Source organism: Durio zibethinus, chromosome 22, assembly GCF_047325235.1.
Source record: "Durio zibethinus cultivar Kanyao isolate XHJ-2024 chromosome 22, ASM4732523v1, whole genome shotgun sequence".
NCBI classification, from domain to species: Eukaryota; Viridiplantae; Streptophyta; class Magnoliopsida; order Malvales; family Malvaceae; genus Durio; species Durio zibethinus.
In genome coordinates, this window is record NC_143183.1 from 22606590 (window position 1) to 22633646 (window position 27057).

A 27057-nucleotide genomic window follows, 5' to 3' on the forward strand; every position below is an offset into this window, starting at 1 on the left:
TCAGGCAGTCATATCTCCAAGTATTTGGCTTTGACAGATTCAGCCACTTTACTGCTGGTTCTCAAATATTTAAACATGCTCAAATTATCTGTTAATAGCATTCATCAACTATTCTCAAAATTAGAAAAAAAAAAAAAGGAAAAAGAAAAAACTCTTGTCAAATAAATTACATCATGGGTATATCAGTACTTAAAATTTTGATTTCTCTTGCAGTTAGTCTCAGGTTAGTGCCTCAAGCTAAGAAGTGGGGTGGGCAAAATTTGTTTTTGGGGTAAATCTATCATTCGGGCACTGGCTGAATACATTGTAACTAATAAATTGGGACTAATGTTTGCTGTTCATGGTGAAAAAAAGGAGACAAATTTCATCTATCTATTCCACAAGCTTAAGAGTCTACAAACCAGGGCAGTTAATTCCTGGCATGGGTTTTACGTGTTTTAAGAAAGTTCTGGAGTTATAGCGCTTTCTTACTGCCAACATATGTGAGAGAGGAGAGCCTTAAAACTCATTATATATATATATATATATATATTGTAATTACATAATTGAAGAAGAGATTGAATAATAAAAGAATACTGGAGAAATTTTGCAGCTGAGATAGATATTCCATATCAGTCAGCTTATCAAGGTTGAATTTTAGGGTCTTGATCATAACTTTGTTCACAGCTTTCAGCTTTGCTTAGTTTGAGTCTCAAGATCATATTTACTGGGCTTGATCAGGAGAAATCATGTAAATTCTAAGTTAAAGACTTCGTTATATGTATGTAATCAGAAATGAGTTCACAACTTAGTTTAACACTGGCTGTAGTCTACAAGCAGGCAGGGTAATTACAGTTTGCTCCTGCCTACTACTACGCTGGGAATAAGGACAGAACACGGAAGAGGAAGCCCGCGTCTAGCGAATATGAACAGAGCTTTGAAAAGTCATGACACTTAATTTTGCATCAATAATTGGGAAAGAAATAAGACAAGGAGATCAATAATATTGTACGCAATGTCAGTGGGACTAGCAAGAAACATAAATATACACTAGTGTTCCTAGCTATTTTATAGTTGACATTTATGGTTGTGAGCTAGGGATGTTTAGGGTATGTTTGTTTTCAGAATATAATATTATTTTTTATTTTATTTTCATGAAAAATAAAATATATAGATGAAAATGAGTTTGATAATTAAAGAAGGAAAATATTTTTTGGATACTAAAACATAACTATGCCTAATTTTAAAAATAAAAATTATTTTCAATAAAAAAAATATCTAAAAGTAAAAACAATGAAAACACCAATAGTTTGAATTTTCGCTATCAGGTCTTATCAATCACCTAAATTTGGTACCTAACAAAAGTAAGAAAAAAAAAGTATTTTTGTATAATTTATATTTGTCACGCTCCGAATCGAGACATAACACGTTCATATTATCTTGAAGTAAAACCTCAAAGCAATGCGAAGCCTAATCCATAACCATTAAACAACTCTCAAATATAAAAGGTTCTCATTAAATAACATAGCTAGATAACAAGTCTCAAAAGGTTCAAAGTAGAGTATTACAACTAAAATAAATAATACTTCATAAAATCCTATATTTCTAAGTAGTTCTCCAAAGCTCGATTCTTCTAGCTTTTCTCAAGCTAATCATACTTATCATTCATAATATCTATAAAAGAAAAGAAAATAGGGAATGAGCAAATCACAGCTCAGTAAGTAAAGGCTCACACACCTTACCGGATCAAACATCGTTTTCTTACACATCATATAAATCATTCAAAATATTTGTCAAATCATAATGTCAAAATATGTCACTTCATAAATCATTACAAAATATGTTATCATTCAAATATCGTAGTCAAACCAAATCATGGATCAATCATTAAAAATCATCATAAATCATCATCATCATTCAAATCGTTAGCTACGGTCACTGCTATAACCCGTGACATTGGCCGTATCGACAATTTCGTTCTCATGATCATTGCTAACTATTATAACCCGTTAGCCAGGGCTTACGCTAACTACTATTACCCGTTAGCCAGGGTCGTAGAACTAGTTCTGGTGTCGATGATCCCACTTTCCAGGGATATAAAAACGTAGCTATCATAAAATCATTCTTTAAACATAAATCATTTTCTCATTTCAATCATAAGCATGATCCATCATTTATATAGAGAAACACAAAATAATCACATGCTTGATCCTATTTTCATACACTGAAAATAATGAAATAAAACATTCTTTCATTTAGAAACATATATATATATACATAGATTCGAAAACAAGTAAAGTGTGTGAGATTCTACTTACCTTCTTCTGATTCCACCACCTAATTTTTCTCCCTCAAAATTTAGTGGCCTATTCAAGATAATTCCAACATAACAATAATTAATCAACCCATTTGAAGCCACTTATACCAAAACAATTAAGTTAAACAAGTAATAACTCGAGTAATTAATTATGGCAGTCTGCGCTACTTTCACTAAAACGACCATAACTCAAGATATCCAATTCGGAATTAAAATCTTATTAATGCGTTAGAAACTAGACTTGACAAGCTTTCTATCCATATATGGCTCATCTCGTGATTCTTTGTGGATTAATTATAACAATTTTTGCAATCCACGTCATATGCTGCTGCCAGACAGCCTGTATACCTTTTCATAAAAATTACGTATTTATTCATAGGTAACTCCAAATTTAATTTCGCTTATTTCGTTGAAAAGTAGACTCGATAAGCTTTCCAAACATATATGGCTTAAACTGTAAATCCTTGTATAAAAATTTAGGAAAATTTCGTAATTCCCCCTTACTGCTGCTACTAGGCAGCCTGCACCTCCTTAGGTAAAAATTGGATAACTCTTCATAGGGAACTCGAATTCGACTCCCGTTTGTTTAATTAGAAAGTAGATTCAACATGCTTTCCAACCATATATAGTAATCATAGTAGTATTTAACCCTTTAATACAGAATATAACTTTAATTCATCACTACAAACATATGATTCATATCAGGATTTATACGAAACAAAGATTTTCCTTTCTATTCCCATCAAATTTTTGTTTCAACAATAAATTCACATTACCAACTTTCTCAACACTTAACTTGACTCTAATTAAAGTCTAAATCATCTGCCCAAAGAGGGATAATGGAAACCCTAAAATTTTAGGGTTTCTCGATTATAATCTACACTTTAAGACTTAACCATCAATACTCCAAAAATTGAAAAAAAAGATTATTTACTCACCTCTAACAGATAATTTCTCCTTGTTGATTTGTTCTTCCTTTCACTTGAAATCCTTCAATTGATCTATTCTGTATAAGAAACATATGAGAAATAAGTCTCTGTTTTTATTACGACTAATCGTCGACTGAAAACTAAAAAGTTAACTCTATTAATAAAAAAATTTGGGTTATTTATCAATAAGTCCTCTACACTTCTCATTCTTTATTAAAGAGTCCCCTCACTTATAAAAACACTTAAAATAGTCCCTTTTTTTTTTTCCGGGTATTACAATCTCCCCAACTTATAAAAAGTTTCGTCCTCGAAACTTGATTTACCTTCATTTTCGAATAACTGAGGATGTCGTTTCTTCATATCATCTTCCATTTCCCAAGTTGCTTCTCTTGGTGTATGATTGCTCCATTGGACTTTTATAAAGGGAATAGTTCTATGCCTTAAGACTTGCTCTTTTCGATCAATTATTCGAATAGGATATTCCAAGTATGTTAAATCTTTTTGAACTTCTAAAGGTTCATACTCTATCACGTGGCTTGGGTTAGAGACATACTTTCTCAACATGGACACATGAAAAACATTGTGCACACCAGATAGCTGAGGTGGCAAGGCTATCCTATATGCAACTTCTCCCACCTTATCAAGAATTTCAAATGGACCTATATAACGTGGGCTTAGCTTTCCTCACTTCCCAAACCGCATAACACCTTTTGTGGGTGACACTTTTAAAAAAATAAAATCCCCTTGTTGAAATTCTAACTCCCTTCTTTTTTTATCTGCCCAACTCTTCTGACGATCTTGTGCTGCTTTAAGTCTCTCCTTAATCACCTTGATCTTTTCTACAGTCAGTTGCACCATTTCTGGCCCTAGGAGTTTTCTTTCCCCAACATCATCCCAACATAAAGGGGATCTACACTTTCTACCATACAAGGCCTCAAAAGGAGCCATCCCAATACTAGATTGATAACTATTATTATAAGCGAACTTCGCTAAAGGTAAGTAATCATCCAAACTACCTTTTAGATCAATCACTCATGCTCGAAGCATATCTTTTAAAATCTGATTTGTTCTTTCTGTTTGCCCATCTGTCTGAAGGTGAAAGGCTATACTCAATTTCAAATTTATCCCCATAGCTCACTGTAAGCTTACCCAAAACTTAAAAATAAATCTAGAATCTCTATCTGACACAATACTCACTGAAACTCCATGCAATCGGATAATTTCACCTGTGTACAATTGTGCTAGTTTATCAAGTGGAGTAGTCGACTTGATAGATAGGAAATGAGCTGATTTAGCGAGTCTATCAATAATTACCCACACTACATTATTCCCTTTAGATGACCTAGGCAACCCCATCACGAAATCCATAGAGATGTGCTCCCACTTCCATTCCGGTATCTCCAAAGGTTGTAACAACCCTGATGGTCTTTGGTGTTCAGCCTTAACTTGCTGACACACTAGACATTGGGACACAAACTGAGCTATGTCACGTTTCATATTATTCCACCAAAAACTTCCTTTCAAATTTTTATACATCTTAGTGCTTTCAAGATGTATAGTGAATCGAGACCCATGTGCTTCCTCCAAGATTTCTCGTTTTAGAACAAGATCATTTGGTACACACAATCTATTTCTAAAACGTAATGTGCCATCATCGTGAAGGTTAAACTCTGATTGCAAACCATTCTGCACTTCTGTCTTAATTCTGTCTAACTCACTATCTTCTTTTTGTGCAAATTTTATCTTTTCGATCAAAGTTGGTTGAACCACCAAACTAGCCATAACAACACCTTTTCCCTGTATAATCACCTTGATTTGCTACGTATCAAGTTCCTCTAACAATTTTGGTTGCCAAGTAAGCAAAGAAGCCATACTTCCAATGGACTTTATACTAAGAGCATCAGCAACTACATTAGCTTTGCCCGGATGATAATTGATGGTCAAATCATAATATTTGATTAATTCCAACCATCTTCTCTGTCTCATGTTCAACTCTTTCTGTGTAAACAGATACTTTAAACTCTTATGATCCGTATAAATTGCACAAGGCTCCTCATACAAATAATATCTCCATATTTTCAAAGCAAACACAATGGCAGCTTACTCTAAGTCATGAGTCAAATAATTCTGCTCGTAGGTTTTTAATTGCCTAGAAGCATAAGCAATTACCCTTTCATTCTGCATTAACACACAACCCAACCCCTTTTTGGAAGCATCACTATAAATGGTAAAACTACCAATATCAAAAGGTAAAGTAAGGATAGATGCTGAAACCAATCGTTGCTTTAGCTCTTGAAAACTCTGTTTACATTCTTTAGTCCATTCAAATTTTGCTCGCTTTTGAGTTAAACGAGTCAATGGCACAGTAATTTGAGAAAACTCCTTAACAAATCTTCTATAATAACTTGCCAAGCCTATAAAACTTCTTACTTCTGTCACATTTATCGGACGAGGCCAATTCACCACTGCCTTCATCTTTTTTGGATCAACTAAAATCCCATCTTCAGAAATAACATGACCAAGAAAACTAATACTTGTCAACCAAAATTCATATTTGCTAAATTTTACGAAGAGTTGTTTATCCTGCAATATCTGTAATACAATCTTCAAATATTTTTCATGTTCCCCATCACTCTTAGAATAAACCAGAATGTCATCAATAAAAACAACAAATGGATCCAGATGCTATTTAAAAATTCTATTCATCAAGTCCATGAATGCAGCAGGTGCATTTGTTAATCCAAAAGGCATAACCAAAAATTCATACTGGCCATACCTAGTTCGAAAAGCAGTCTTGGATATATCACCTGTCTTAATCTTCAACTGATGATATCCAGACCATAAATCAATCTTTGAAAAGACCTTTGCTCCTTATAACTGATCAAACAAGTCATCAATTCGAGGAAGAGGATATTTATTCTTCATAGTCACTTTATTTAACTCCCTATAATCAATGCATAAGCGCAGACTCCAATCTTTCTTTTTAACAAACAATACAGGAGCTCCCCAAGGTGATACACTAGGACGAATAAACTTTTTCTCTAATAGTTCTTGGAGTTGCACCTTTAATTCACGTAATTCAGATGGAGCCATGCGATAAAGAGGCTTAGATATTGGTCCAGTTCCAGGAATAAGATTGATTTCAAATTCAATTTCCCGATTAGGAGGTAAGCCAGGCAAGTCCTCAGGAAAAACATAAAAAAAAATCTCTAACAATCAAAATATCTTCTAATCGTGAGCCTACATTCATTTGAGTGTCTTTCACATAGGTGAGGTAGCATAGACACCCTTTCTTTAGAGATTGCATGGCACTTGAAATCGACACAATCTGACACAGAAGGCTTAAATGATGACTTTCATATACAAGTTCTGATTATCCTGGACACTGAAACACTACTCTCTTTCTGTAGTAATCAATAACTACATGATGTATAGATAACCAATTCATCCTTTCTCCTGTCAGTTTTTTTCCTTCGACCCACAAGGTTTGCCAATGTCTCATTTCTATCACTCATTCTTACCTAATTTAATACCAATAAAAAAAATCGTAAGCGATCAAAATAAAATAATCGAATCTTATCAGTGTAAATGCTAAGAATATTTAAATTCTACACTATCTATAACTTAATTCTTCCATTTCCTGGATCTTAAACCTTTGCTCTGATACCAATTTTGTCACGCCTTGAATCGAGACATAACACGACCATATTACCTTGAAGTAAAACCTCAAAGCAATACGAAGCCTAATCCATAGCCATTAAACAACTCTCAAATATAAAAGGTTCTCATTAAGTAACATAGCTAGATAACAAGTCTCCAAAGGTTCAAAGTAGAGTATTACAACTAAAATAAATAATACTTCATAAAATCCTATATTTCTAAGTAGTTCTCCAAAGCTCGATTCTTCTAGCTTTTCTCAAGCTAATCATACTTATCATTCATAACATCTGTAAAAGAAAAGAAAATAGGGAATGAGCAAACCACAGCTCAGTAAGTAAAGGCTCACACACCTTACCGGATCAAACATCGTTTTCTTACACATCATATAAATCATTCAAAACATTTGTCAAATCATAATGTCAAAATATGTCACTTCATAAATCATTACAAAATATGTTATCATTCAAATATCGTAGTCAAACCAAATCATGGATCAATCATTAAAAATCATCATAAATCATCATTATCATTCAAATCGTTAGCTACGGTCACTGCTATAACCCGTGACATTGGCCGTATCGATAATTTCGTTCTCATGATCATTGCTAACTATTATAACCCGTTAGCCAGGCTTACGCTAATTACTATTACCCGTTAGCCAGGGTCGTAGAACTAGTTCTGGTGTCGATGATCCCACTTTCCAGGGATATAAAAACGTAGCTATCATAAAATCATTCTTTAAACATAAATCATTTTCTCATTTCAATCATAAGCATGATCCATCATTTATATAGAGAAACACAAAATAATCACATGCTTGATCCTATTTTCATACACTGAAAATAATGAAATAAAACATTCTTTCATTTAGAAACATATATATATATACATAGATTCGAAAACAAGTAAAGTGTGTGAGATTCTACTTACCTTCTTCTGATTCCACCACCTAATTTTTCTCCCTCAAAATTTAGTGGCCTATTCAAGATAATTCCAACATAACAATAATTAATCAACCCATTTGAAGCCACTTATACCAAAACAATTAAGTTAAACAAGTAATAACTCGAGTAATTAATTCTGGCAGTCTGCGCTACTTTCACTAAAACGACCATAACTCAAGATATCCAATTCGGAATTAAAATCTTATTAATGCGTTAGAAACTAGACTTGACAAGCTTTCTATCCATATATGGCTCATCTCGTGATTCTTTGTGGATTAATTATAAAAATTTTTGCAATCCACGTCATATGCTGCTGCCAGACAGCCTGTATACCTTTTCATAAAAATTACGTATTTATTCATAGGTAACTCCAAATTCAATTTCGCTTATTTCGTTGAAAAGTAGACTCGATAAGCTTTCCAAACATATATGGCTTAAACTGTAAATCCTTGTATAAAAATTTAGGGAAATTTCGTAATTCCCCCTTACTGCTGCTACTAGGCAGCCTGCACCTCCTTAGGTAAAAATTGGATAACTCTTCATAGGGAACTCGAATTCGACTCCCGTTTGTTTAATTAGAAAGTAGATTCAACATGCTTTCCAACCATATATAGTAATCATAGTAGTATTTAACCCTTTAATACAGAATATAACTTTAATTCATCACTACAAACATATGATTCATATCAGGATTTATACGAAACAAAGATTTTCCTTTCTATTCCCATCAAATTTCTGTTTCAACAATAAATTACATTACCAACTTTCTCAACACTTAACTTGACTCTAATTAAAGTCTAAATCATCTGGCCAAAGAGGGATAATGGAAACCCTAAAATTTTAGGGTTTCTCGATTATAATCTACACTTTAAGACTTAACCATCAATACTCCAAAAATTAAAAAAAAAAGATTATTTACTCACCTCTAACAGATAATTTCTCCTTGTAGATTTGTTCTTCCCTTCACTTGAAATCCTTCAATTGATCTATTATGTATAAGAAACATATGAAAAATAAGTCTCTGTTTTTATTACGACTAATCGTCGACTGAAAACTGAAAAGTTAACTCTATTAATAAAGAGATTTGGGTTATTTATCAATAAGTCCTCTACACTTCTCATTCTTTATTAAAGAGTCCCCTCACTTATAAAAATACTTAAAATAGTCTTTTTTTTTTTTTTTTCGGGTATTACAATATTTGATATATTATTGACATATAAATTTTATTTATTGTCAATAAGTTAAATAATAATAATTTATTAAAAAAATATCAAAATTTAATTTATTAATAATGTATAAAATTTATGTAATGATAATATATTAAATATAAATTTTTTATGCACAAAGTCATGGTTTCATTTCATTAAATGTTCACTTGTTCTAATATAAATGGACAACATGCTTTTATGCATCACCAATGATTCAATTATGAATGACCCACAAATAAATTCCAACTTTCATTTTATTATTTCTTAAACTGAAAATACAATACCTAATATGATTGTATTTTAAAAAATAATTTTTTTATCATTTGTCAAACACAATTTCAATAAATTAAAAAATAATAAAAATTATTTTTAAAAAAGATAACATAAAATAAAAATTTAAAATATTTTTTAAAAACAAACACTGCTTTATTTCTTGTAGAACGTGAAGCCGAATTTAAAGTATATACATATGCCAGCCAGCTTATGTCAGTGTTAATAATATCTGATGTGCCGGCTAAAGCATGAACCAACATCTTTAACAATAATGAAAACATATATTGGCGAGCCAATAAAGCCAGGCCAGCACGTGAACGTGGGGAGAGCAGGTTTCATAAGCATGTGGAGGCGAGGAGAGCTAGTTTCATTTTATGACTGAAGTCGACGGAGGGATTCGGCCACAACTTGGAATATGCACGGCAATCAAAAAGCGTGGAATGGTTTTCTCCTCTTATCTTGTCTTTATTCTCAAAGGGAATATTAAATATTAGGGGCAATACATTTTCACAATTATATCGTTATGTACTATTGTTCATCCAATGATCTTTTTTTTTTTTTTTTCGGTTGAGAACGGGAAGCCTTTGATCCCAGTTTACTACAGAATATATAATTTTGTTCAGCGATGAAACCATATCAGCCTTTAAACCCCCAGAACTCTTTCTGCCTAAGAACCAGGGAGTATGGTCCTATCCTCCTTAATTTCACTTAAACCTATCGCGTAAGGTATTTTTCTGGGTACCATCTACAAGTACTTGAGGCTCTGAGGGCTTACCTTTTGTTTTTGTATCTACAGCTAGCTAGCTTAAGCCTAATTATAAACAGTTGCACCGATTCTTAATTAATGCGTAACCCATACGAGTTTATTGTTCCTTCTTTACTGCTTCCTAATTCTTACAATTGATGCTTTTTCATTCTTTTTTTAAATAATTTTCTGCTAAACATTTCTTTATCCAAGCCCCGGCCTCATTGGTGCTTCACTTGATCTTCAATGGCCAATTACAAAAGGTCAAACAATCCGTCTAAACAGTAGTCTCATAAATCATTAAGAATTGACTAGACTTTTCATGCATGCACCAATGGTACACATTTGCGAGTAAAATTGGAATTTTCAAGCCACTTTCGCAACAATTTTTAAAAAAAATTAATTTGAATTTTTTTTTTTAAATTTTACCATTTTTCTATAAAATCTTGCAATTACTAATTCTGATTAAAATTTCCTTTATCATGGTTAGGCTTAACAGTATATATATACATACATATATATATATATATATATATATATAAGAATAGTGCATAATGAGATGATATAATGGAAAGGTACCTTGGGAAATTTTCGAAAGGGTTAATGCATGTAGCATCTTGCCAGAGACTCCAAAGGAGGTCCCATAAAACACTTTCTTTCTTTTCTTTATCTTTGTGTTTTTGAAAGGCTGATAAAACAAAAAGAAAAAAAAAACTCATTATCACTCCAATTGTGTGAGCACCGTTGCTTTTTCTAGTCCAGAGAGGAAAAGAAGCGGCAGAGCAAGAGCTTAATTTCATCTTTCCTGGCTGAGAAGTAAGTTACTTTTTATGCCAATATTTTTTGTAATTAAAGAATAAGCTATGCATATATACATGTAGATTTAGATCTAGCTCAGACTAGATCAAATTAATAATAAAAAAAAGCTTCTCTTCTCTCTGTTTCACCATCGATCATTAATTCTCACCCTTCACTTTTTTATCTACTTTTAGCTTTTTTATGTCAGACATGTGTATATAGTAAAAGGGTAGTTAATGTATCTTTAATTTCCTTGTTATATAGTTTAATCTATTCATGAATATGACCATGGTTGTAGTATGTACAAACGAACCCTTAAACTTTGTATATGTGCTATTCTTAATTTCACTTTAGGATGCCGTACTTTTGAACAGGGGATGGCGGATCAGATAAGCAGCCGTGTTTGCGTCCATTTAGGTGAGAAACTGGATTGTCTTTCTTTGAGATCCTCAGACAGTTTAATCTTCAAAGTGCCTCATCAATTGCGCCGGATAAATGAAAAGGCCTACGAACCACAGATCATTTCAATTGGTCCTTACCACCGTGGTAAAGAACACTTAAAGGCCATGGAAATACACAAATTGCATTATCTAAAAATGTTTCTTCAACGACGAAATGAGAATGTTGGCAGGTATGTGGATGCCATGCGACCCATAGAAGATAGAGCTCGCAAGTGCTAGGAAGAAGCCGTAGATAATGTTAGTTCCGAAGCGTTTGTAGAGATGATGATCCTTGATGGATGCTTTATTGTTGAGCTCATTGGCAGATCGATGGTGAAAGAATTGAGAGAAGAGTATGATGATCTTTTTGAAGTGAATTCGATTACAGTTAAGATAATGCATGATTTGTTGCTACTTGAAAATCAGCTTCCCTTTTTTGTTCTATCGAAGCTATTTGGCATGAGTTTCAAGAACGTGATGCCAAATCATCAAGAAGGTTATTTCATTTCTATGGCTCTCATTTTTTTCACTCCCATAGTGCCAGGACCAGGAATCCGATACGAGCAACTTGGTTCCATTCAAAATATCAGGCATTTACTTGGCTTAGTACACGATCATTGGCTTCCTTCATCTCAAGGAATGGAGCGTTACCAAAAAAGGGAAAGACATGAGAATGAATGGCTATTCATACGTTCCGCCTCAGAACTGAGGGAAGCAGGAATCAAGTTCGAGAAGCTTACAGTGGGAAGCAAGTTCAAGAGGGTTTTGGTCGAGGGAGACAGCTTGTTTGACATAAGGTTCGAAAATGGGAGAATGAGGATTCCAACCTTGAGTGTTTACTATCATACGGAACGTTTCTTCCGTAACCTCATGGCATATGAACAATTCATCAAAGGTCCAACTTATGTGATTGATTATATTATGTTCATGGATAGCCTAATCAATTCAGGCAAGGACGTGGAAATACTCCGTCATCGCGGAATTATCAATAATTGGTTAGGTGATGATGAGGTGGTAGCCACCATGTTTAACAGGCTTCGAGATTTCATTTTCTCGTCGAGTGACAAATTCTATTACGCCAACGCATTCGATGATATAAACATGCATTGCAAACGGCGTCGCAATATATGGAAGGCAAACACATGAAACAGCTTCAAACCATTTCAAGAGAGAACCCTGGTTTTGGTTCCCTACTCCAGCTGCTGGCTGGGATGGCTCTGACCTTGTTGGACGCTTTGGAGTCCGAAAGATGAATTCCCATGGAAGATAAGAGCATCTGTTTTATCCTCAGTTCGTGCACATCAAGGGGCCCTGAGATCTTTAGCTGTTTGCCAAGATGAGAATACAGTTTTCACTGCCGGCATTGGTCCAGGGTTCAAAGGAACTGTTCAGAAGTGGGATTTGACAAGAATAAATTGTGTATCTGGATATTATGGTCATGAGGAGGTTGGTTCCGTTATTATGTTGCATTCCAATAGAACTCTGATATCCCTCGTCTATTTCTGTAATTATGTTGGTGATACGTTATCTATGTTGACCTGATATCCCTTGTTTCATTGAGTCTTCAGGGATTTAATGCAGTGAGAGAGATAAGATAAAGAGTGGATAGGTATAGGTACTGCTGCAGGAATATGATATTTTGCTAAATATCTACTGGAACACATGCAATATACTGTCTCCTTATCTAGTCATGCTATTAGTATGAAAGTACTTTATTGATCTGTTTGGTTATTGTCCCTTTGGATGTGATCGCACCATTTTGGTATTATAGTGGCCATGTGTTGATGAGGGTCATATTCAACTGACGATTGGTGAAAATATTGTGAAGACACTAAGTTTCTTTTACATGTTTGTCTATATTCTTTGGCTAAGCTTGTCAGACTTTCAGTCTCAGTTATGATATATTTCTTAGCTAAGCTTGCTATGCTTTTGGTAATATAATTGTGGCTATGTGGATTTCTCTAATTGCTTTTGGAACTTTCAGGTTGTAAATGACATATTCACCACGTTGGACTGCAGCTGGACTAAGTTCTGGTCACTGCCGGTTGTTTGATGTGAGGAGTGGAAATGTTATTGCTTGTTGGAGGGCTCATGATGGATATGTTACAAAGGTATATGCCTAATTCACCAAATTAGTGGGAGAAAGAACTTATACTCGAAATGCAGTTTCATTCATTTTGCATACATGCAGTTGGCTGCCCCAGAAGAACATTTGCTTGTTTCCAGCTCTCTTGACAAGACTTTGAGAATTTGGGACTTGAGAAGGTAATTATTGAAGTTGAAATTTCATGTTATTGAGATAGAAATATACAATGCTTCATTAGAAACATTTTGCAGTTGGGTTGATATCCATGCAATTCTGATTGCTTCACTAATTGTTTCTTGCAGAAATTTACCGGAGCCTGTCACTTTCAAAGGACATAGTGATGGAATATCTGGTTTCTCTCTGTGGGGCCAGGATGTTATTTCAATTTCCAGAAATAAGATTGGACTTTCCTCATTAGCTAAATCCGCTGATGAAGTACGTAAACAACAATATATGTCTCACTCTATTTGCGTTAAGTTAAAGCACATAGCTTATATCTCAAGCCTTTAATGTTATTTGGATTGCTAATGGATGTTTCCTCATTGCTATATGGATTACTAGTATTATCTAGTTTTATCAATTTTCATATTTAGTGCTAAAGAAAAAAAAAGAAAAAGGTTTTCCCATAATGATAGTGAAAACTGAAATGCGTATGGCAGGATGGGCAACATCGAGTAATACCTCAAAAGCTGTACTCATCAGATAATGGAAGTAGAAACATGTCGGTGCTGTCAAGTATAAGTATAATACCTTTCTCTCGACTGTTTGTAGTCGGAACAGAAGATGGTTATCTGAGAATCTGTTGTTAGATGGGAGATGGGAGATGTTCCCTTCGCTGATGAATCATCAATGTCGGTCAAACCAGCTAACGAATGGGCTTTTCTTGTTTAGTCTATAGTTTTGTCTGTAAATTTTCAAGTGCAATGACTAATGAAATTCATTCAAAAAGATTGTTTTGCCAAATTTCTGGTCTGAATAAAAGTCGCAAACTTTTTTCTTTTTTCTCCTGTGTTATACATATGTAATGTACTAAGGGTTATGATATTCATGTAAGATATTATAATCATAGTTGTGTGTTAGTTTTGAGTGATTTGGTACTCTCATCCCATCCCATGAATTAATATTACTATCTTTGTTTTGTTTTCTAAATAAATATATGCCAATGGCAGATTAATACTTATATAAAGGAAGAGGAATTCAGAACCGTGAATTTTAAAAAAGGTGTATCAATCAAACTCTGCTAATGATAACACTGGCTCAGAATTGCTAGTTGATCTTTCATTTTACCAACATCCCATTACTATTTTTTCTTTTTTTGTTTTTTTGTTTTTTTTTTGTTTTAATTGACAGCAATTTGATTATTTAGCAGTCTAAAGACTGGTCTCAATGTAATTGTAGCTTTCAATATCCCAAAGAATAGCCCCATGCTTGAGGTTTGGTTTTTACATTTTTGCATCACATCCTTTGATTACAAGAGTCACACTATTCATTGGCATTTGGTTTTAATTAAGGCAACATCTTATAGGTTGATCTTTGTATTCCCATCATCATTTTGGTTCCCCTTTTCTATCTTGGTTTGTACAGGCAAATGCTGAAAAGAAGTTGGTAGAGAAGCTAATTGCCCTGGGCTACTCGAGTCCTAAATCCCCGGGGCCAGGGTTGTCTTCATAGCGAAACACTGTGATTTATATTTGCATTGTATTTGTAGCAGCAAGCAAGTAGATTATACTAGTCCACAATGTAGAATCAGTTATGGGATCCTTTTTAACTCATTTTATTGAATGGTTGAATCACTATTCTCATTAATCAATGATTCTGTAATTTATTTGCTCTGAAGGGAGGGCAAGCATGTATGTAACTATGTTAGTTAGCCACATGGGAACAAGTTGGAGTGCTCATGGAGCTCAAGAATCTTAATTATTCTTTTCTTATTTCGGGGTAACCTTAAATATTAGACCTTGAAAAAAGGTTATGAGACTTTATATTTATAGATGATTGTAATGATTTATACATTCTTTTAGTTAATACGAACAATTTATATCGTCAATTAAAGATTTAATTTATATATATATATATATATAGATATATTTGAATAAAATAACTAAGCGAGACTTTGACGTTCACATTAATGAAATATATACAATCTGATTCAGCCATTGCAATCCAACTGCATATTATTATTATTTTATATATATTTTGCACTAAAATCAGAGAATGATGTCGATGAGAAGAAACACCGGTTGGCTCAATAGGGCTGGATTGGCTTGTCTGGTAGACCCTCTTAGAAAAAGAAATTAAAAAGAGATCCGTACTATTGTACTTGTAAAAATGTGATATCATTAGGCATGGAAGAATTAATTTTCAACCAGCTAGCTTTTTGATTTATTCTCATTTCATTGGATTGCAGAGTCTGCAAGGAAAAGGTACACGGCATATTCTTTAAAAACTTCTACTCGAAAAAATGCTTCTTTGGTTTTGAAAACCTTAATTACTTGATGGTCCATCTTTCATTCAGCAAGTAGAGAATGGATGCTTGTTGATTTGTTACAACAATCTTCTCTATAATCAAAGGATAACAGTCGATTCCTCAAAAAACTTTTTACGTTTGGAATAACAAACGCTTTCTAGTCTCCTTGTAATATATCTATATCTATATATATATATATATGTATATAACCTGCTTATTTGATCCCACAAGGTTGTAATATTGTCTAAGAATTTGCACCCAAAAATTTGTCTCCATGGCTAGTTCCATCTCCGGCAACCTAGGCGAGGGTAGCTATCCTTGAAAGATGTTTGTTTATGATTTTGTGCATGCAATGCCTGGTTTAGTGTTTTTATTAATTTCTGCTCATATTTTTGCCCTAATTATAAACCTTATTGTCTATGACACTATTAATTGCAGAAGTTGCAAGATCCATATCAGAAGAATCACCGAGTCATTACATACTAAAGATACAGTCATTTTCATTACTTATAAAGAATGGCATAGAAAAATATGAATCTGGAGAGTTTGAAGCTGGTGGATACAAATGGTATTATTAATTTCTTTATATATATATATATATTTATTTATAGTACTATATGTTTATCACTGATCGGTAATGTTAGCATTAGCAACCTGTAGTTTTTTTGTATAGGAACTGCACTAGCTTAGCCTAACTTTTATTTCTGTATGTGCTCACAGGAAACTGCTTCTGTACCCAAATGGAAACAAGAGCAAAAATGTGAAAGAGCACCTTTCTCTCTACTTGCTTTTGGCTGATGTTAGTTCTCTCATTCGTCATAGTCGGGAGGTCCACGCTATTTTCCGGTTTTTCTTGCTTGATCAGAGCAAGGACAAGTACTTGATAGTTCATGGTACATATTAATTCCATGCAGTTTTCTTCTTTTTTTTTTTTTTAATTATCAATGAACGTGACAGTTTCAAAGCTTTAATTATGATTTTTTTCTGATTTTGTAGCAGCATGTTACTTTAGATTGTATATATACATAGATGAAGGTGCTTCATTCGAAATTAATTTTTTTATTGCCATGCCTAGATGCCAAGGAAGAGGACAGGCGCTTTCACAGATTGAAGCATCAATGGGGATTTGATGAGTTCATCCCAATTAGAATGTTTAATGACGTTTCCAATGGATACCTCCTGGAGGACAATTGTGTGTTTGGAGCTGAAGTGTTTGTTACCAAGGAAATGAGCTCAGGAAAAGGAGAAAGCTTATCAATGATAAAAGATGCTGTGAGTTCCAAGCATGTTTGGAAGATTGAAAACTTTTCCAAATTAGATTCAGAATGCCATGAATCACAAGAATTTTTTGCTGGCGATCAGAAATGGTATCCATTAATAACATACTTTTTCTTCTTCCATCTCCTACTCCTATATAATATTCTAGAGATTCAAGTTCAATTTTCAGGGGCTTTTCTTCATTGCGAGTTCACCTTCATGGTGCAGGAAAATACAGCTTTATCCAAACGGAAGACGAAATGGATCAGGCACTCATATCTCCATGTATTTGGCTTTGGCAGATACAGCCAGTACTCTTATGGCTGGTTCTAGAATACTTGCAGAGTTCACTTTGCGTATTCAGGACCAACAGCAGAACAGGCACATTGCAGGAAAATGTATAAAAGCTCAAATTATCTATCTGTTAATAACATTCATCAAACATCCTCAAAAAAAAAAAAAAAAGTCAAAATAAATTACATCATGGATATATCATATATCAAAACTTAAAATTTTGGTTTCTCTTGTTGCAGATAGTTACTGGTTTAGTGCCTCAAACCATGAAAGTGGGTGGGCAAAATTTGTTTCTTTCCCGTATTTCTATCGTTCGGGCATTGGCTTTCTAGTGAAGGATATATGCATGGTGGAAGCAGAGGTGACTGTCCAGGCAGTTGCTACTACATTGTAACTATTTTTTTTTTTTTTATATGAATTGTAACTAAAAACACTTTAGTAGCCATTCTTATGTTCTGGTATTGTTGTACTTGTAAAAAAGTGGCAGAGTCTCCTATTTATACTGTGTCTTGGAAAATATAATTATTATAAAAAACAAATTACAATATATGCTGTTGAGATTTCGGAGGATTTGGCTTAGTCCCCACATATTTTTTCTAAATAGAGTTGAAGATAGTAGATTGAGATATTGTTAAGTTGAAGATTCTCTGAAGATCCAAGTAAGATCAATAGCTGTTAGTTAGAATTGATCAATTAAGTAGCCAACTGAAACCGTGATTGATCTCCTATGCAAGATACGAATTCTCATAGACAAAACCAAAGCAAATTGATTGTTTTGCAGTGCTAAAGACTGTCCTCAATGTAATCATGGTTTGCAATATCCCAAAGAATAGTCCCATGCTGGAGGTTTTGCTTCTTTTTTTCCTTCTTGTTTCTCTAGTTGCCAATGCATATCCTTTCAACTTCACTACCAATTGACATTTAATATAATTTAAGAACAAGGATCAGGCAGTCATATCTCCAAGTATTTGGCTTTGACAGATTCAGCCACTTTACTGCTGGTTCTCAAATATTTAAAAATGCTCAAATTATCTGTTAATAGCATTCATCAACTATTCTCAAAATTAGAAAAAAAAAAAAAGGAAAAAGAAAAAACTCTTGTCAAATAAATTACATCATGGGTATATCAGTACTTAAAATTTTGATTTCTCTTGCAGTTAGTCTCAGGTTGGTGCCTCAAGCTAAGAAGTGGGGTGGGCAAAATTTGTTTTTGGGGTAAATCTATCATTCGGGCACTGGCTGAATACATTGTAACTAATAAATTGGGACTAATGTTTGCTGTTCATGGTGAAAAAAAGGAGACAAATTTCATCTATCTATTCCACAAGCTTAAGAGTCTACAAACCAGGGCAGTTAATTCCTGGCATGGGTTTTTACGTGTTTTAAGAAAGTTCTGGAGTTATAGCGCTTTCTTACTGCCAACATATGTGAGAGAGGAGAGCCTTAAAACTCATTATATATATACATATATTGTAATTACATAATTGAAGAAAAGATTGAATAATAAAAGAATACTGGAGAAATTTTGCAGCTGAGATAGATAGTCCATATCAGTCAGCTTATCAAGGTTGAGTTTTAGGGTCTTGATCATAACTTTGTTCACAGCTTTCAGCTTTGCTTAGTTTGAGTCTCAAGATCATATTTACTGGGCTTGATCAGGAGAAATCATGTAAATTCTAAGTTAAAGACTTCGTTATATGTATGTAATCAGAAATGAGTTCACAACTTAGTTTAACACTGGCTGTAGTCTACAAGCAGGCAGGGTAATTACAGTTTGCTCCTGCCTACTACTACGCTGGGAATAAGGACAGAACACGGAAGAGGAAGCCCGCGTCTAGCGAATATGAACAGAGCTTTGAAAAGTCATGACACTTAATTTTGCATCAATAATTGGGAAAGAAATAAGACAAGGAGATCAATAATATTGTACGCAATGTCAGTGGGACTAGCAAGAAACATAAATATACACTAGTGTTCCTAGCTATTTTATAGTTGACATTTATGGTTGTGAGCTAGGGATGTTTAGGGTATGTTTGTTTTCAGAATATAATATTATTTTTTATTTTATTTTTATGAAAAATAAAATATATAGATGAAAATGTGTTTGATAATTAAAGAAGGAAAATATTTTTTGGATACTAAAACATAACTATGCCTAATTTTAAAAATAAAAATTATTTTCAATAAAAAAAATATCTAAAAGTGAAAACAATGAAAACACCCATAGTTTGAATTTTCGTTATCAGGTCTTATCAATCACCTAAATTCGGTACCTAACAAAAATAAAAAAAAATATTTTTGTATAATTTATATTTGATATATTATTAACATATAAATTTTATTTATTATCAATAAGTTAAATAATAATAATTTATTAAAAAAATATCAAAATTTAATTTATTAATAATGTATAAAATTTATGTAATGGTAATATATTAAATATAAATTTTTTATGCACAAAGTCATGGTTTCATTTCATTAAATGTTCACTTGTTCTAATATAAATGGACAACATGCTTTTATGCATCACCAATGATTCAATTATGAATGACCCACAAATAAATTCCAACTTTCATTTTATTATTTCTTAAACTGAAAATACAATACCTAATATGATTGTATTTTAAAAAATAATTTTTTTATCATTTGTCAAACACAATTTCAATAAATTAAAAAATAATAAAAATTATTTTTAAAAAAGATAACATAAAATAAAAATTTAAAATATTTTTTAAAAACAAACACTGCTTTATTTCTTGTAGAACGTGAAGCCGAATTTAAAGTATATACATATGCCAGCCAGCTTATGTCAGTGTTAATAATATCTGATGTGCCGGCTAAAGCATGAACCAACATCTTTAACAATAATGAAAACATATATTGGCGAGCCAATAAAGCCAGGCCAGCACGTGAACGTGGGGAGAGCAGGTTTCATAAGCATGTGGAGGCGAGGAGAGCTAGTTTCATTTTATGACTGAAGTCGACGGAGGGATTCGGACACAACTTGGAATATGCACGGCAATCAAAAAGCGTGGAATGGTTTTCTCCTCTTATCTTGTCTTTATTCTCAAAGGGAATATTAAATATTAGGGGCAATACATTTTCACAATTATATCGTTATGTACTATTGTTCATCCAATGATCTTTTTTTTTTTTTTTCGGTTGAGAACGGGAAGCCTTTGATCCCAGTTTACTACAGAATATATAATTTTGTTCAGCGATGAAACCATATCAGCCTTTAAACCCCCAGAACTCTTTCTGCCTAAGAACCAGGGAGTATGGTCCTATCCTCCTTAATTTCACTTAAACCTATCGCGTAAGGTATTTTTCTGGGTACCATCTACAAGTACTTGAGGCTCTGAGGGCTTACCTTTTGTTTTTGTATCTACAGCTAGCTAGCTTAAACCTAATTATAAACAGTTGCACCGATTCTTAATTAATGCGTAACCCATACGAGTTTATTGTTCCTTCTTTACTGCTTCCTAATTCTTACAATTGATGCTTTTTCATTCTTTTTTTAAATAATTTTCTGCTAAACATTTCTTTATCCAAGCCCCGGCCCCATTGGTGCTTCACTTGATCTTCAATGGCCAATTACAAAAGGTCAAAGAATCCGTCTAAACAGTAGTCTCATAAATCATTAAGAATTGACTAGACTTTTCATGCATGCACCAATGGTAAACATTTGCGAGTAAAATTGGAATTTTCAAGCCACTTTCGCAACAATTTTTAAAAAAAATTAATTTGAAATTTTTTTTTAAATTTTACCATTTTTCTATAAAATCTTGCAATTACTAATTCTGAGTAAAATTTCCTTTATCATGGTTAGGCTTAACAGTATATATATATATATATATATGTATATAAGAATAGTGCATAATGAGATGATATAATGGAAAGGTACCTTCGGAAATTTTCGAAAGGGTTAATGCATGTAGCATCTTGCCAGAGACTCCAAAGGAGGTCCCACAAAACACTTTCTTTCTTTTCTTTATCTTTGTGTTTTTGAAAGGCTGATAAAAAAAAAAAAAAAACACTCATTATCACTCCAATTGTGTGAGCACCGTTGATTTTTCTAGTCCAGAGAGGAAAAGAAGCGGCAGAGCAAGAGCTTAATTTCATCTTTCCTGGCTGAGAAGTAAGTTACTTTTTATGCCAATATTTTTGGTAATTAAAGAATAAGCTATGCATATATACATGCAGATTTAGATCTAGCTCAGACTAGATCAAATTAAAAAAAAAAAAAAGCTTCTCTTCTCTCTGTTTCCACCATCGATCATTAATTCTCACCCTTCACTTTTTTATCTATCTTTTGGCTTTTCTATGTCAGACATGTGTATATAGTAAAAGGGTAGTTAATTTATCTTTAATTTCCTTGTTATATAGTTTAATCTATTCATGAACATGACCATGGTTGTAGTATGTACAAACGAACCCTTAAATTTTGTATATGTGCTATTCTTAATTTCACTTGAGGATGCCGTACTTTTGAGCAGGGGATGGCGGATCAGATAAGCAGCCGTGTTTGCGTCCATATAGGTGAGAAACTGGATTGTCTTTCTTTGAGATCCTCAGACAGTTTAATCTTCAAAGTGCCTCATCAATTGCGCCGGATAAATGAAAAAGCCTACGAACCACAGATCATTTCAATTGGTCCTTACCACCGTGGTAAACAACACTTAAAGGCCATGGAAATACACAAATTGCATTATCTAAAAATGCTTCTTCAACGACGAAATGAGAATGTTGGCAGGTATGTGGATGCCATGCGAGCGATAGAAGATAGAGCTCGCAAGTGCTATGAAGAAGCCGTAGATAATGTTAGTTCCGAAGCGTTTGTAGAGATGATGATCCTTGATGGATGCTTTGTTGTTGAGCTCATTGGCAGATCGATGGTGAAAGAATTGAGAGAAGAGTATGATGATCTTTTTGAAGTGAATTCGATTACAGTTAAGATAATGCATGATTTGTTGCTACTTGAAAATCAGCTTCCCTTTTTTGTTCTATCGAAGCTATTTGGCATGAGTTTCAAGAACGTGATGCCAAATCATCAAGAAGGTTATTTCATTTCTATGGCTCTCATTTTTTTCACTCCCATAGTGCCAGGACCAGAAATCCGATACGAGCAACTTGGTTCCATTCAAAATATCAGGCATTTACTTGGCTTAGTACACGATCATTGGCTTCCTTCATCTCAAGGAATGGAGCATTACCAAAAAAGAGAATGAATGGCTATTCATACGTTCCGCCTCAGAACTGAGGGAAGCAGGAATCAAGTTCGAGAAGCTTACATTGGGAAGCAAGTTCAAGAGGGTTTTGGTCGAGGGAGACAGCTTGTTTGATATAAGGTTCGAAAATGGGAGAATGAGGATTCCAACCTTGAGTGTTTACGATCACACGGAACGTTTCTTCCTTAACCTCATGGCATATGAACAATTCATCAAAGGTCCAACTTATGTGATTGATTATATTATGTTCATGGATAGCCTAATCAATTCAGGCAAGGACGTGGAAATACTCCGTCATCGCGGAATTATCAATAATTGGTTAGGTGATGATGAGGTGGTAGCCACCATGTTTAACAGGCTTCGAGATTTCATTTTCTCGTCGAGTGACAAATTCTATTACTCCAACGCATTCGATGATATAAACATGCATTGCAAACGGCGTCGCAACATGTGGAAGGCAAAATTAAGGCACAATTATTGTAACACTCCATGGGCGATTATTTCTTTTCTTGTCGCTTCTGCTTTGCTCCTACTTGCGTTGGCACAAACTATTTTTTCTGTTCTTTCTTATTTTAAGTAAGTGCAAGTTACGCTTTTCTTAGCTTTTTTTTTGGGGGATAAGCTATAGTTTCATTAATCCTGAGGTCGCAATTAATTACAAATTAATGAGAAAATTAACTAAAGTATTCTGAGTAATGAGCCAGTTTTTGACAAATTAAAGCTCATTGTTTACTTGGTCTCGTTCTATACATTTATAACCTCTAAGCTTCCTGTTTTATACCAGATTTCTGAAGAATATTTTGCCAGAGTTCTTCAGAAAAGGTATATGTATAAAAAAGAGGTGATTCCTCGACTCATCTGCATTGCACAACAAGCAAGTTCTATTTTTCACTTACATATTACATGCCCCAGCTTTGCGACCTATCAGTGTTAGGAAGTCTATCAAGTATAGCCATCCAAGAGATAAGAGAATGCCGAGTTATGTGACAAGGGAACCAGAAAAGATTTTGCCAATCAACTTTAGCTTGCCATATAGCTCTTGTATGGGATTTTGTGAGGTCATAGCTAAGCTACGGAGTGGCAGAATCTTTCTCTAACTTCAACTAGTATTTTGTGAAAGAGGGACATGCCAGAGCTTCTTCTCTTTAGCACATAAGCAATCTATGCCACCCACAATGAGCCCGCTTTGGTAAGAATGAGCCAAATGTGTTTGAGAATGGAAGCTTGGTTCCATTAATCCTTTAAGCTTCTATTAGCCCTTTAGGCTAAGATCATATAATATTATGATTGAAAAACCTAGGGGTTTAGGTCTTTAGTGGCATTTTTTTTAACGTTTAGCGATGTTTATAAACGTCACTAAAAGGTTTGCAGCGTTTGCCAAAAATGCCACTAACAGCATTGGCTATACATGTGTAGGAGAAAATAGCGATATTTTATAAGAAATACTATTAATTTAGTGATATTTGTATAAAAAAATACTATTAATTTAGTGACGCTTGTATCATAAAATATCGCCTATTTAGTTGCGTTTATAAGAATAATCATTACTAAATTAATGACATTTGTATAAAAAAAATACAACTAAATTAGAGGTGTTTGTATAAAAAAATGTTGCTAAATTTAATGGCATTTTATGATACAAACACCACTATATTTAGAATTTAGTGGTGTTTTTGAACACAAACGTCGTATAATTAAGAAATTTATTTTTTTTTAAAATTTCTTTTAATATTTATTATTATCATTAAATAAAAATATTAAAAGAAATAAAAATCACTTTAAATTCATAAACTGAATATTATAAAAACATAATTTGTTCAAATATGCATATAACACAAAGTTTAATAATTAGTATAATAATATTTAAATTATTTTAATATATTAACCAAAAAATTTAAAGTGTATAAAATTGATAACTACATAGATTTGTAATACTGCTATTTGATGAAATATTTTTTTCACTTTGGTCACTAACGTGCTGAAGAACTTATTGAATAATATCATACAAGTTTTAACACTTAATAATAAGTTATTTTTTATATTAAAAAATATAAATATTTACTAAATATAATACTTGAGTTAGTAGACCACCTAGATTAGTTTCTAAAAATTATTGTTGCACAAAATTCATAAGAGTATCAAATCAATTATGCAACTACTAAAATTTTGTACGTTCTTCGTCCATTTTAGCATGTTCTTCTTCAATTTTGGCAAGCTCATGTTCTCTTTCTGCTTCCAAGGTTTCAAAAGACAAAGCTCAAATAGTAAAAGATGAAGAAAATGGAAGGCAAATTATAATTAGTATGGAAAGAGAAATAGTAGATTAATGAAGCTGAAGCTTGAAATTGAGGATTCAATACGCTAAGTTTAGGGATAATTTTAGTGGAGTTTGTAAGACAAACGCTTATAAATCTAACAAATAGAGACGTTTTCAACAAATAAATGCCATTAACTTTTAATGTTTTAAGTTGGAGGGAGTTTTAAAAAATTACATTTACTATTATTAAAAATTACAAAATTATTTGGGGCTGTTTGATTCCAATTTCTATGAGGATATAATTCAAGGTGTTTTCTGGCAAAAACGCCTTCAATAAGGGATTATTGAATATATTTTTGGCTAGAAACACCTTGAATAATTTTTTACAAAAAATTGAATAGGGTAATTCAAGGTGTTTCTGATAAAAAAAGCCTTCACCTAATAATCTTTTTCAAATTTTTGGAGGATTATTGAAGGCATTTCAGGCAGAAAACTCCTTTAATAATCCTCTTAAATTTTGACAAAAAGATTATTGAAGGCGCTTCAATTTTTTTAAAAAAATTATTGAAGGTGTTTTTTTTTATAGAAAATACTTTCAATAATCTCTTTCATTTTTTAAAGAAAATTATTAAAGGCATTTCTTGTAGAAAATGCCTTCAATAATCCCCTTAAATTTTGATGAATAAATTATTGAAGGTGTTTTTGACTAAGAATGCCTTCAATAATCTCTTTTAATTTTTTAAAAGAAATTAATAAAGGCTTTTTTTTTTGTAAAAAATACCTTCAATAATCTCTTCCATTTTTATCAGAGGATTATTAGAGGAGATTATTCAAGGCATTTTAAGTCAAGACAGGGCAATGAATATTCAAAATGATCAATGAAGGTGTTTTACCAAAAAAATGCTTTAAATTTTTTGTAATAGAATATTCAAGGTGTTTCTAAGTAAAAATACCTTCACTAATAAAAAAAAGATGGGATTATTAAAGTCATTTTTTACAGAAAATACCTTCTGTCATAACGTCTAGATCCGGGGATCTATCGCTAGACATTGACTTTTAGGAGTCGCCACCAATCTTTTTTATCTAGGTGCGATTGGCCACCTAAGGAATCTGTCCTTTTAGGGAACACCTAAGTTTAAGGATCCCTAAAAGAATAGGTTCAGGTCTACTAACCAGAACAGAGTTCGGGAGTTTGGTTACGTGTGAGGAAGGTTATAGCACCCTCACAACGCCCATCAAAAGATGGTACCAACTTAAATTTGTGTTATCCAATGAGACTTAAAATTTTATCAAGTAATTAATTATTAAAAATTATTCTCAATTGACTCTAATACTTTTAGCAAAAAATTAAAAAAATTCTTTCACCTCAAGAGTATGCAAGAAAAAACTACTGTTTCACTTGCAGAGGCTCCATCGTCGGATTATTTAAAAAAAAATCAAAATAAAAAGGAAGGAAAGAATGATTGTTTTTGTGCAGGAAAATTGATACTTTCAACTTTTCTAAAAAAAATATTCTTTTGAAACTTTAATTTCGAGGAAAATTGATAATTTCGAGGAAAATTGATATTTTCAACTTTTTCTCAAAAATTGATTTTTTTGTAAATTTATTTTTAAGGAAAATTAATACTTTCAACTTTTCTTCAAAAATATTTTTTTTTATTTTTATTTAAAGAAAATAGAATAATAAAATAAAATAAAAATAAAATAAAGTAAAAAAAATAAAATAAAGATAAAAAGAATATTAAATAAACCTAATCTAATAAATAAAAAAATAATAAACAAATAAATAAATAAATTAAAAAAAAAAAAACCTAGAGCGGCTCAGAGTACGGCTCGGTTTGGTTCGGCTTAAGGAAGAGAAATGGCTCGGAGAAGCGACTTGGGACCTCGGCTCGGCTCAGCTATCGGCTCGGAGGGGGGAAGACACGCCCGGGTCAGAAAGCGGGTCGATGCTCGGATCGGGTCGGATCTCGATAAAACGCGCGGATCCTCTAGGTCACTTAAGGCAAAAACGACATCATTTGGGGAGGGTATATAAGGCACTTCCCATTGTTTTTCGACAGAAACCTTTTCCCCTTTCTCTCTGTTCTTTTTTTTTCCTCTCTCTTCTTTCTAAACGACCGAAGAACTCCAGTTGAATGTTCACCAAATTCTGAAATTTTTTGTCGAAATCTG

The 27057-nt window shown here is 33.0% G+C and overlaps 3 protein-coding genes across 4 annotated transcripts; all 3 read left to right on the plus strand.

The window, feature by feature from the left end:
• The first annotated feature begins 10595 nt into the window (after positions 1 to 10595).
• LOC111307182 (protein GFS12-like) lies at positions 10596 to 14465 on the plus strand. Of its 2 annotated transcripts, XM_089751736.1 has the most exons (6): positions 10608 to 10871; positions 11228 to 12739; positions 13278 to 13404; positions 13485 to 13558; positions 13682 to 13814; positions 14039 to 14465. In XM_089751736.1, exons 3-6 carry the CDS (start codon positions 13285 to 13287, stop codon positions 14186 to 14188), a joined length of 477 nt encoding a protein of 158 aa, XP_089607862.1. In that variant the 5' UTR covers positions 10608 to 10871; positions 11228 to 12739; positions 13278 to 13284; the 3' UTR covers positions 14189 to 14465. The 2 variants fall into 2 exon arrangements, with proteins under 2 accessions (XP_089607861.1, XP_089607862.1); XM_089751735.1 differs by lacking the exons at positions 13278 to 13404; positions 13485 to 13558; positions 13682 to 13814; positions 14039 to 14465 and having other exon boundaries at positions 10596 to 10871; positions 11228 to 12738.
• A 1517-nt stretch (positions 14466 to 15982) lies between these two features.
• Positions 15983 to 18197, plus strand: LOC111307541 (uncharacterized). Its single transcript, XM_022905558.2, has 6 exons — positions 15983 to 16154; positions 16285 to 16414; positions 16567 to 16739; positions 16922 to 17213; positions 17332 to 17501; positions 17637 to 18197. Exons 1-6 carry the CDS (start codon positions 16121 to 16123, stop codon positions 17789 to 17791), a joined length of 954 nt encoding a protein of 317 aa, XP_022761293.2. The 5' UTR covers positions 15983 to 16120; the 3' UTR covers positions 17792 to 18197.
• A 3215-nt stretch (positions 18198 to 21412) lies between these two features.
• Positions 21413 to 23226, plus strand: LOC111307542 (UPF0481 protein At3g47200-like). The gene is given in 3 exon segments (XM_089751956.1): positions 21413 to 21535; positions 21894 to 22629; positions 22631 to 23226. Coding segments are annotated over 2 exon segments (1308 nt in total). The 5' UTR covers positions 21413 to 21535; positions 21894 to 21896; the 3' UTR covers positions 23206 to 23226.
• Positions 23227 to 27057: the final 3831 nt, after the last annotated feature.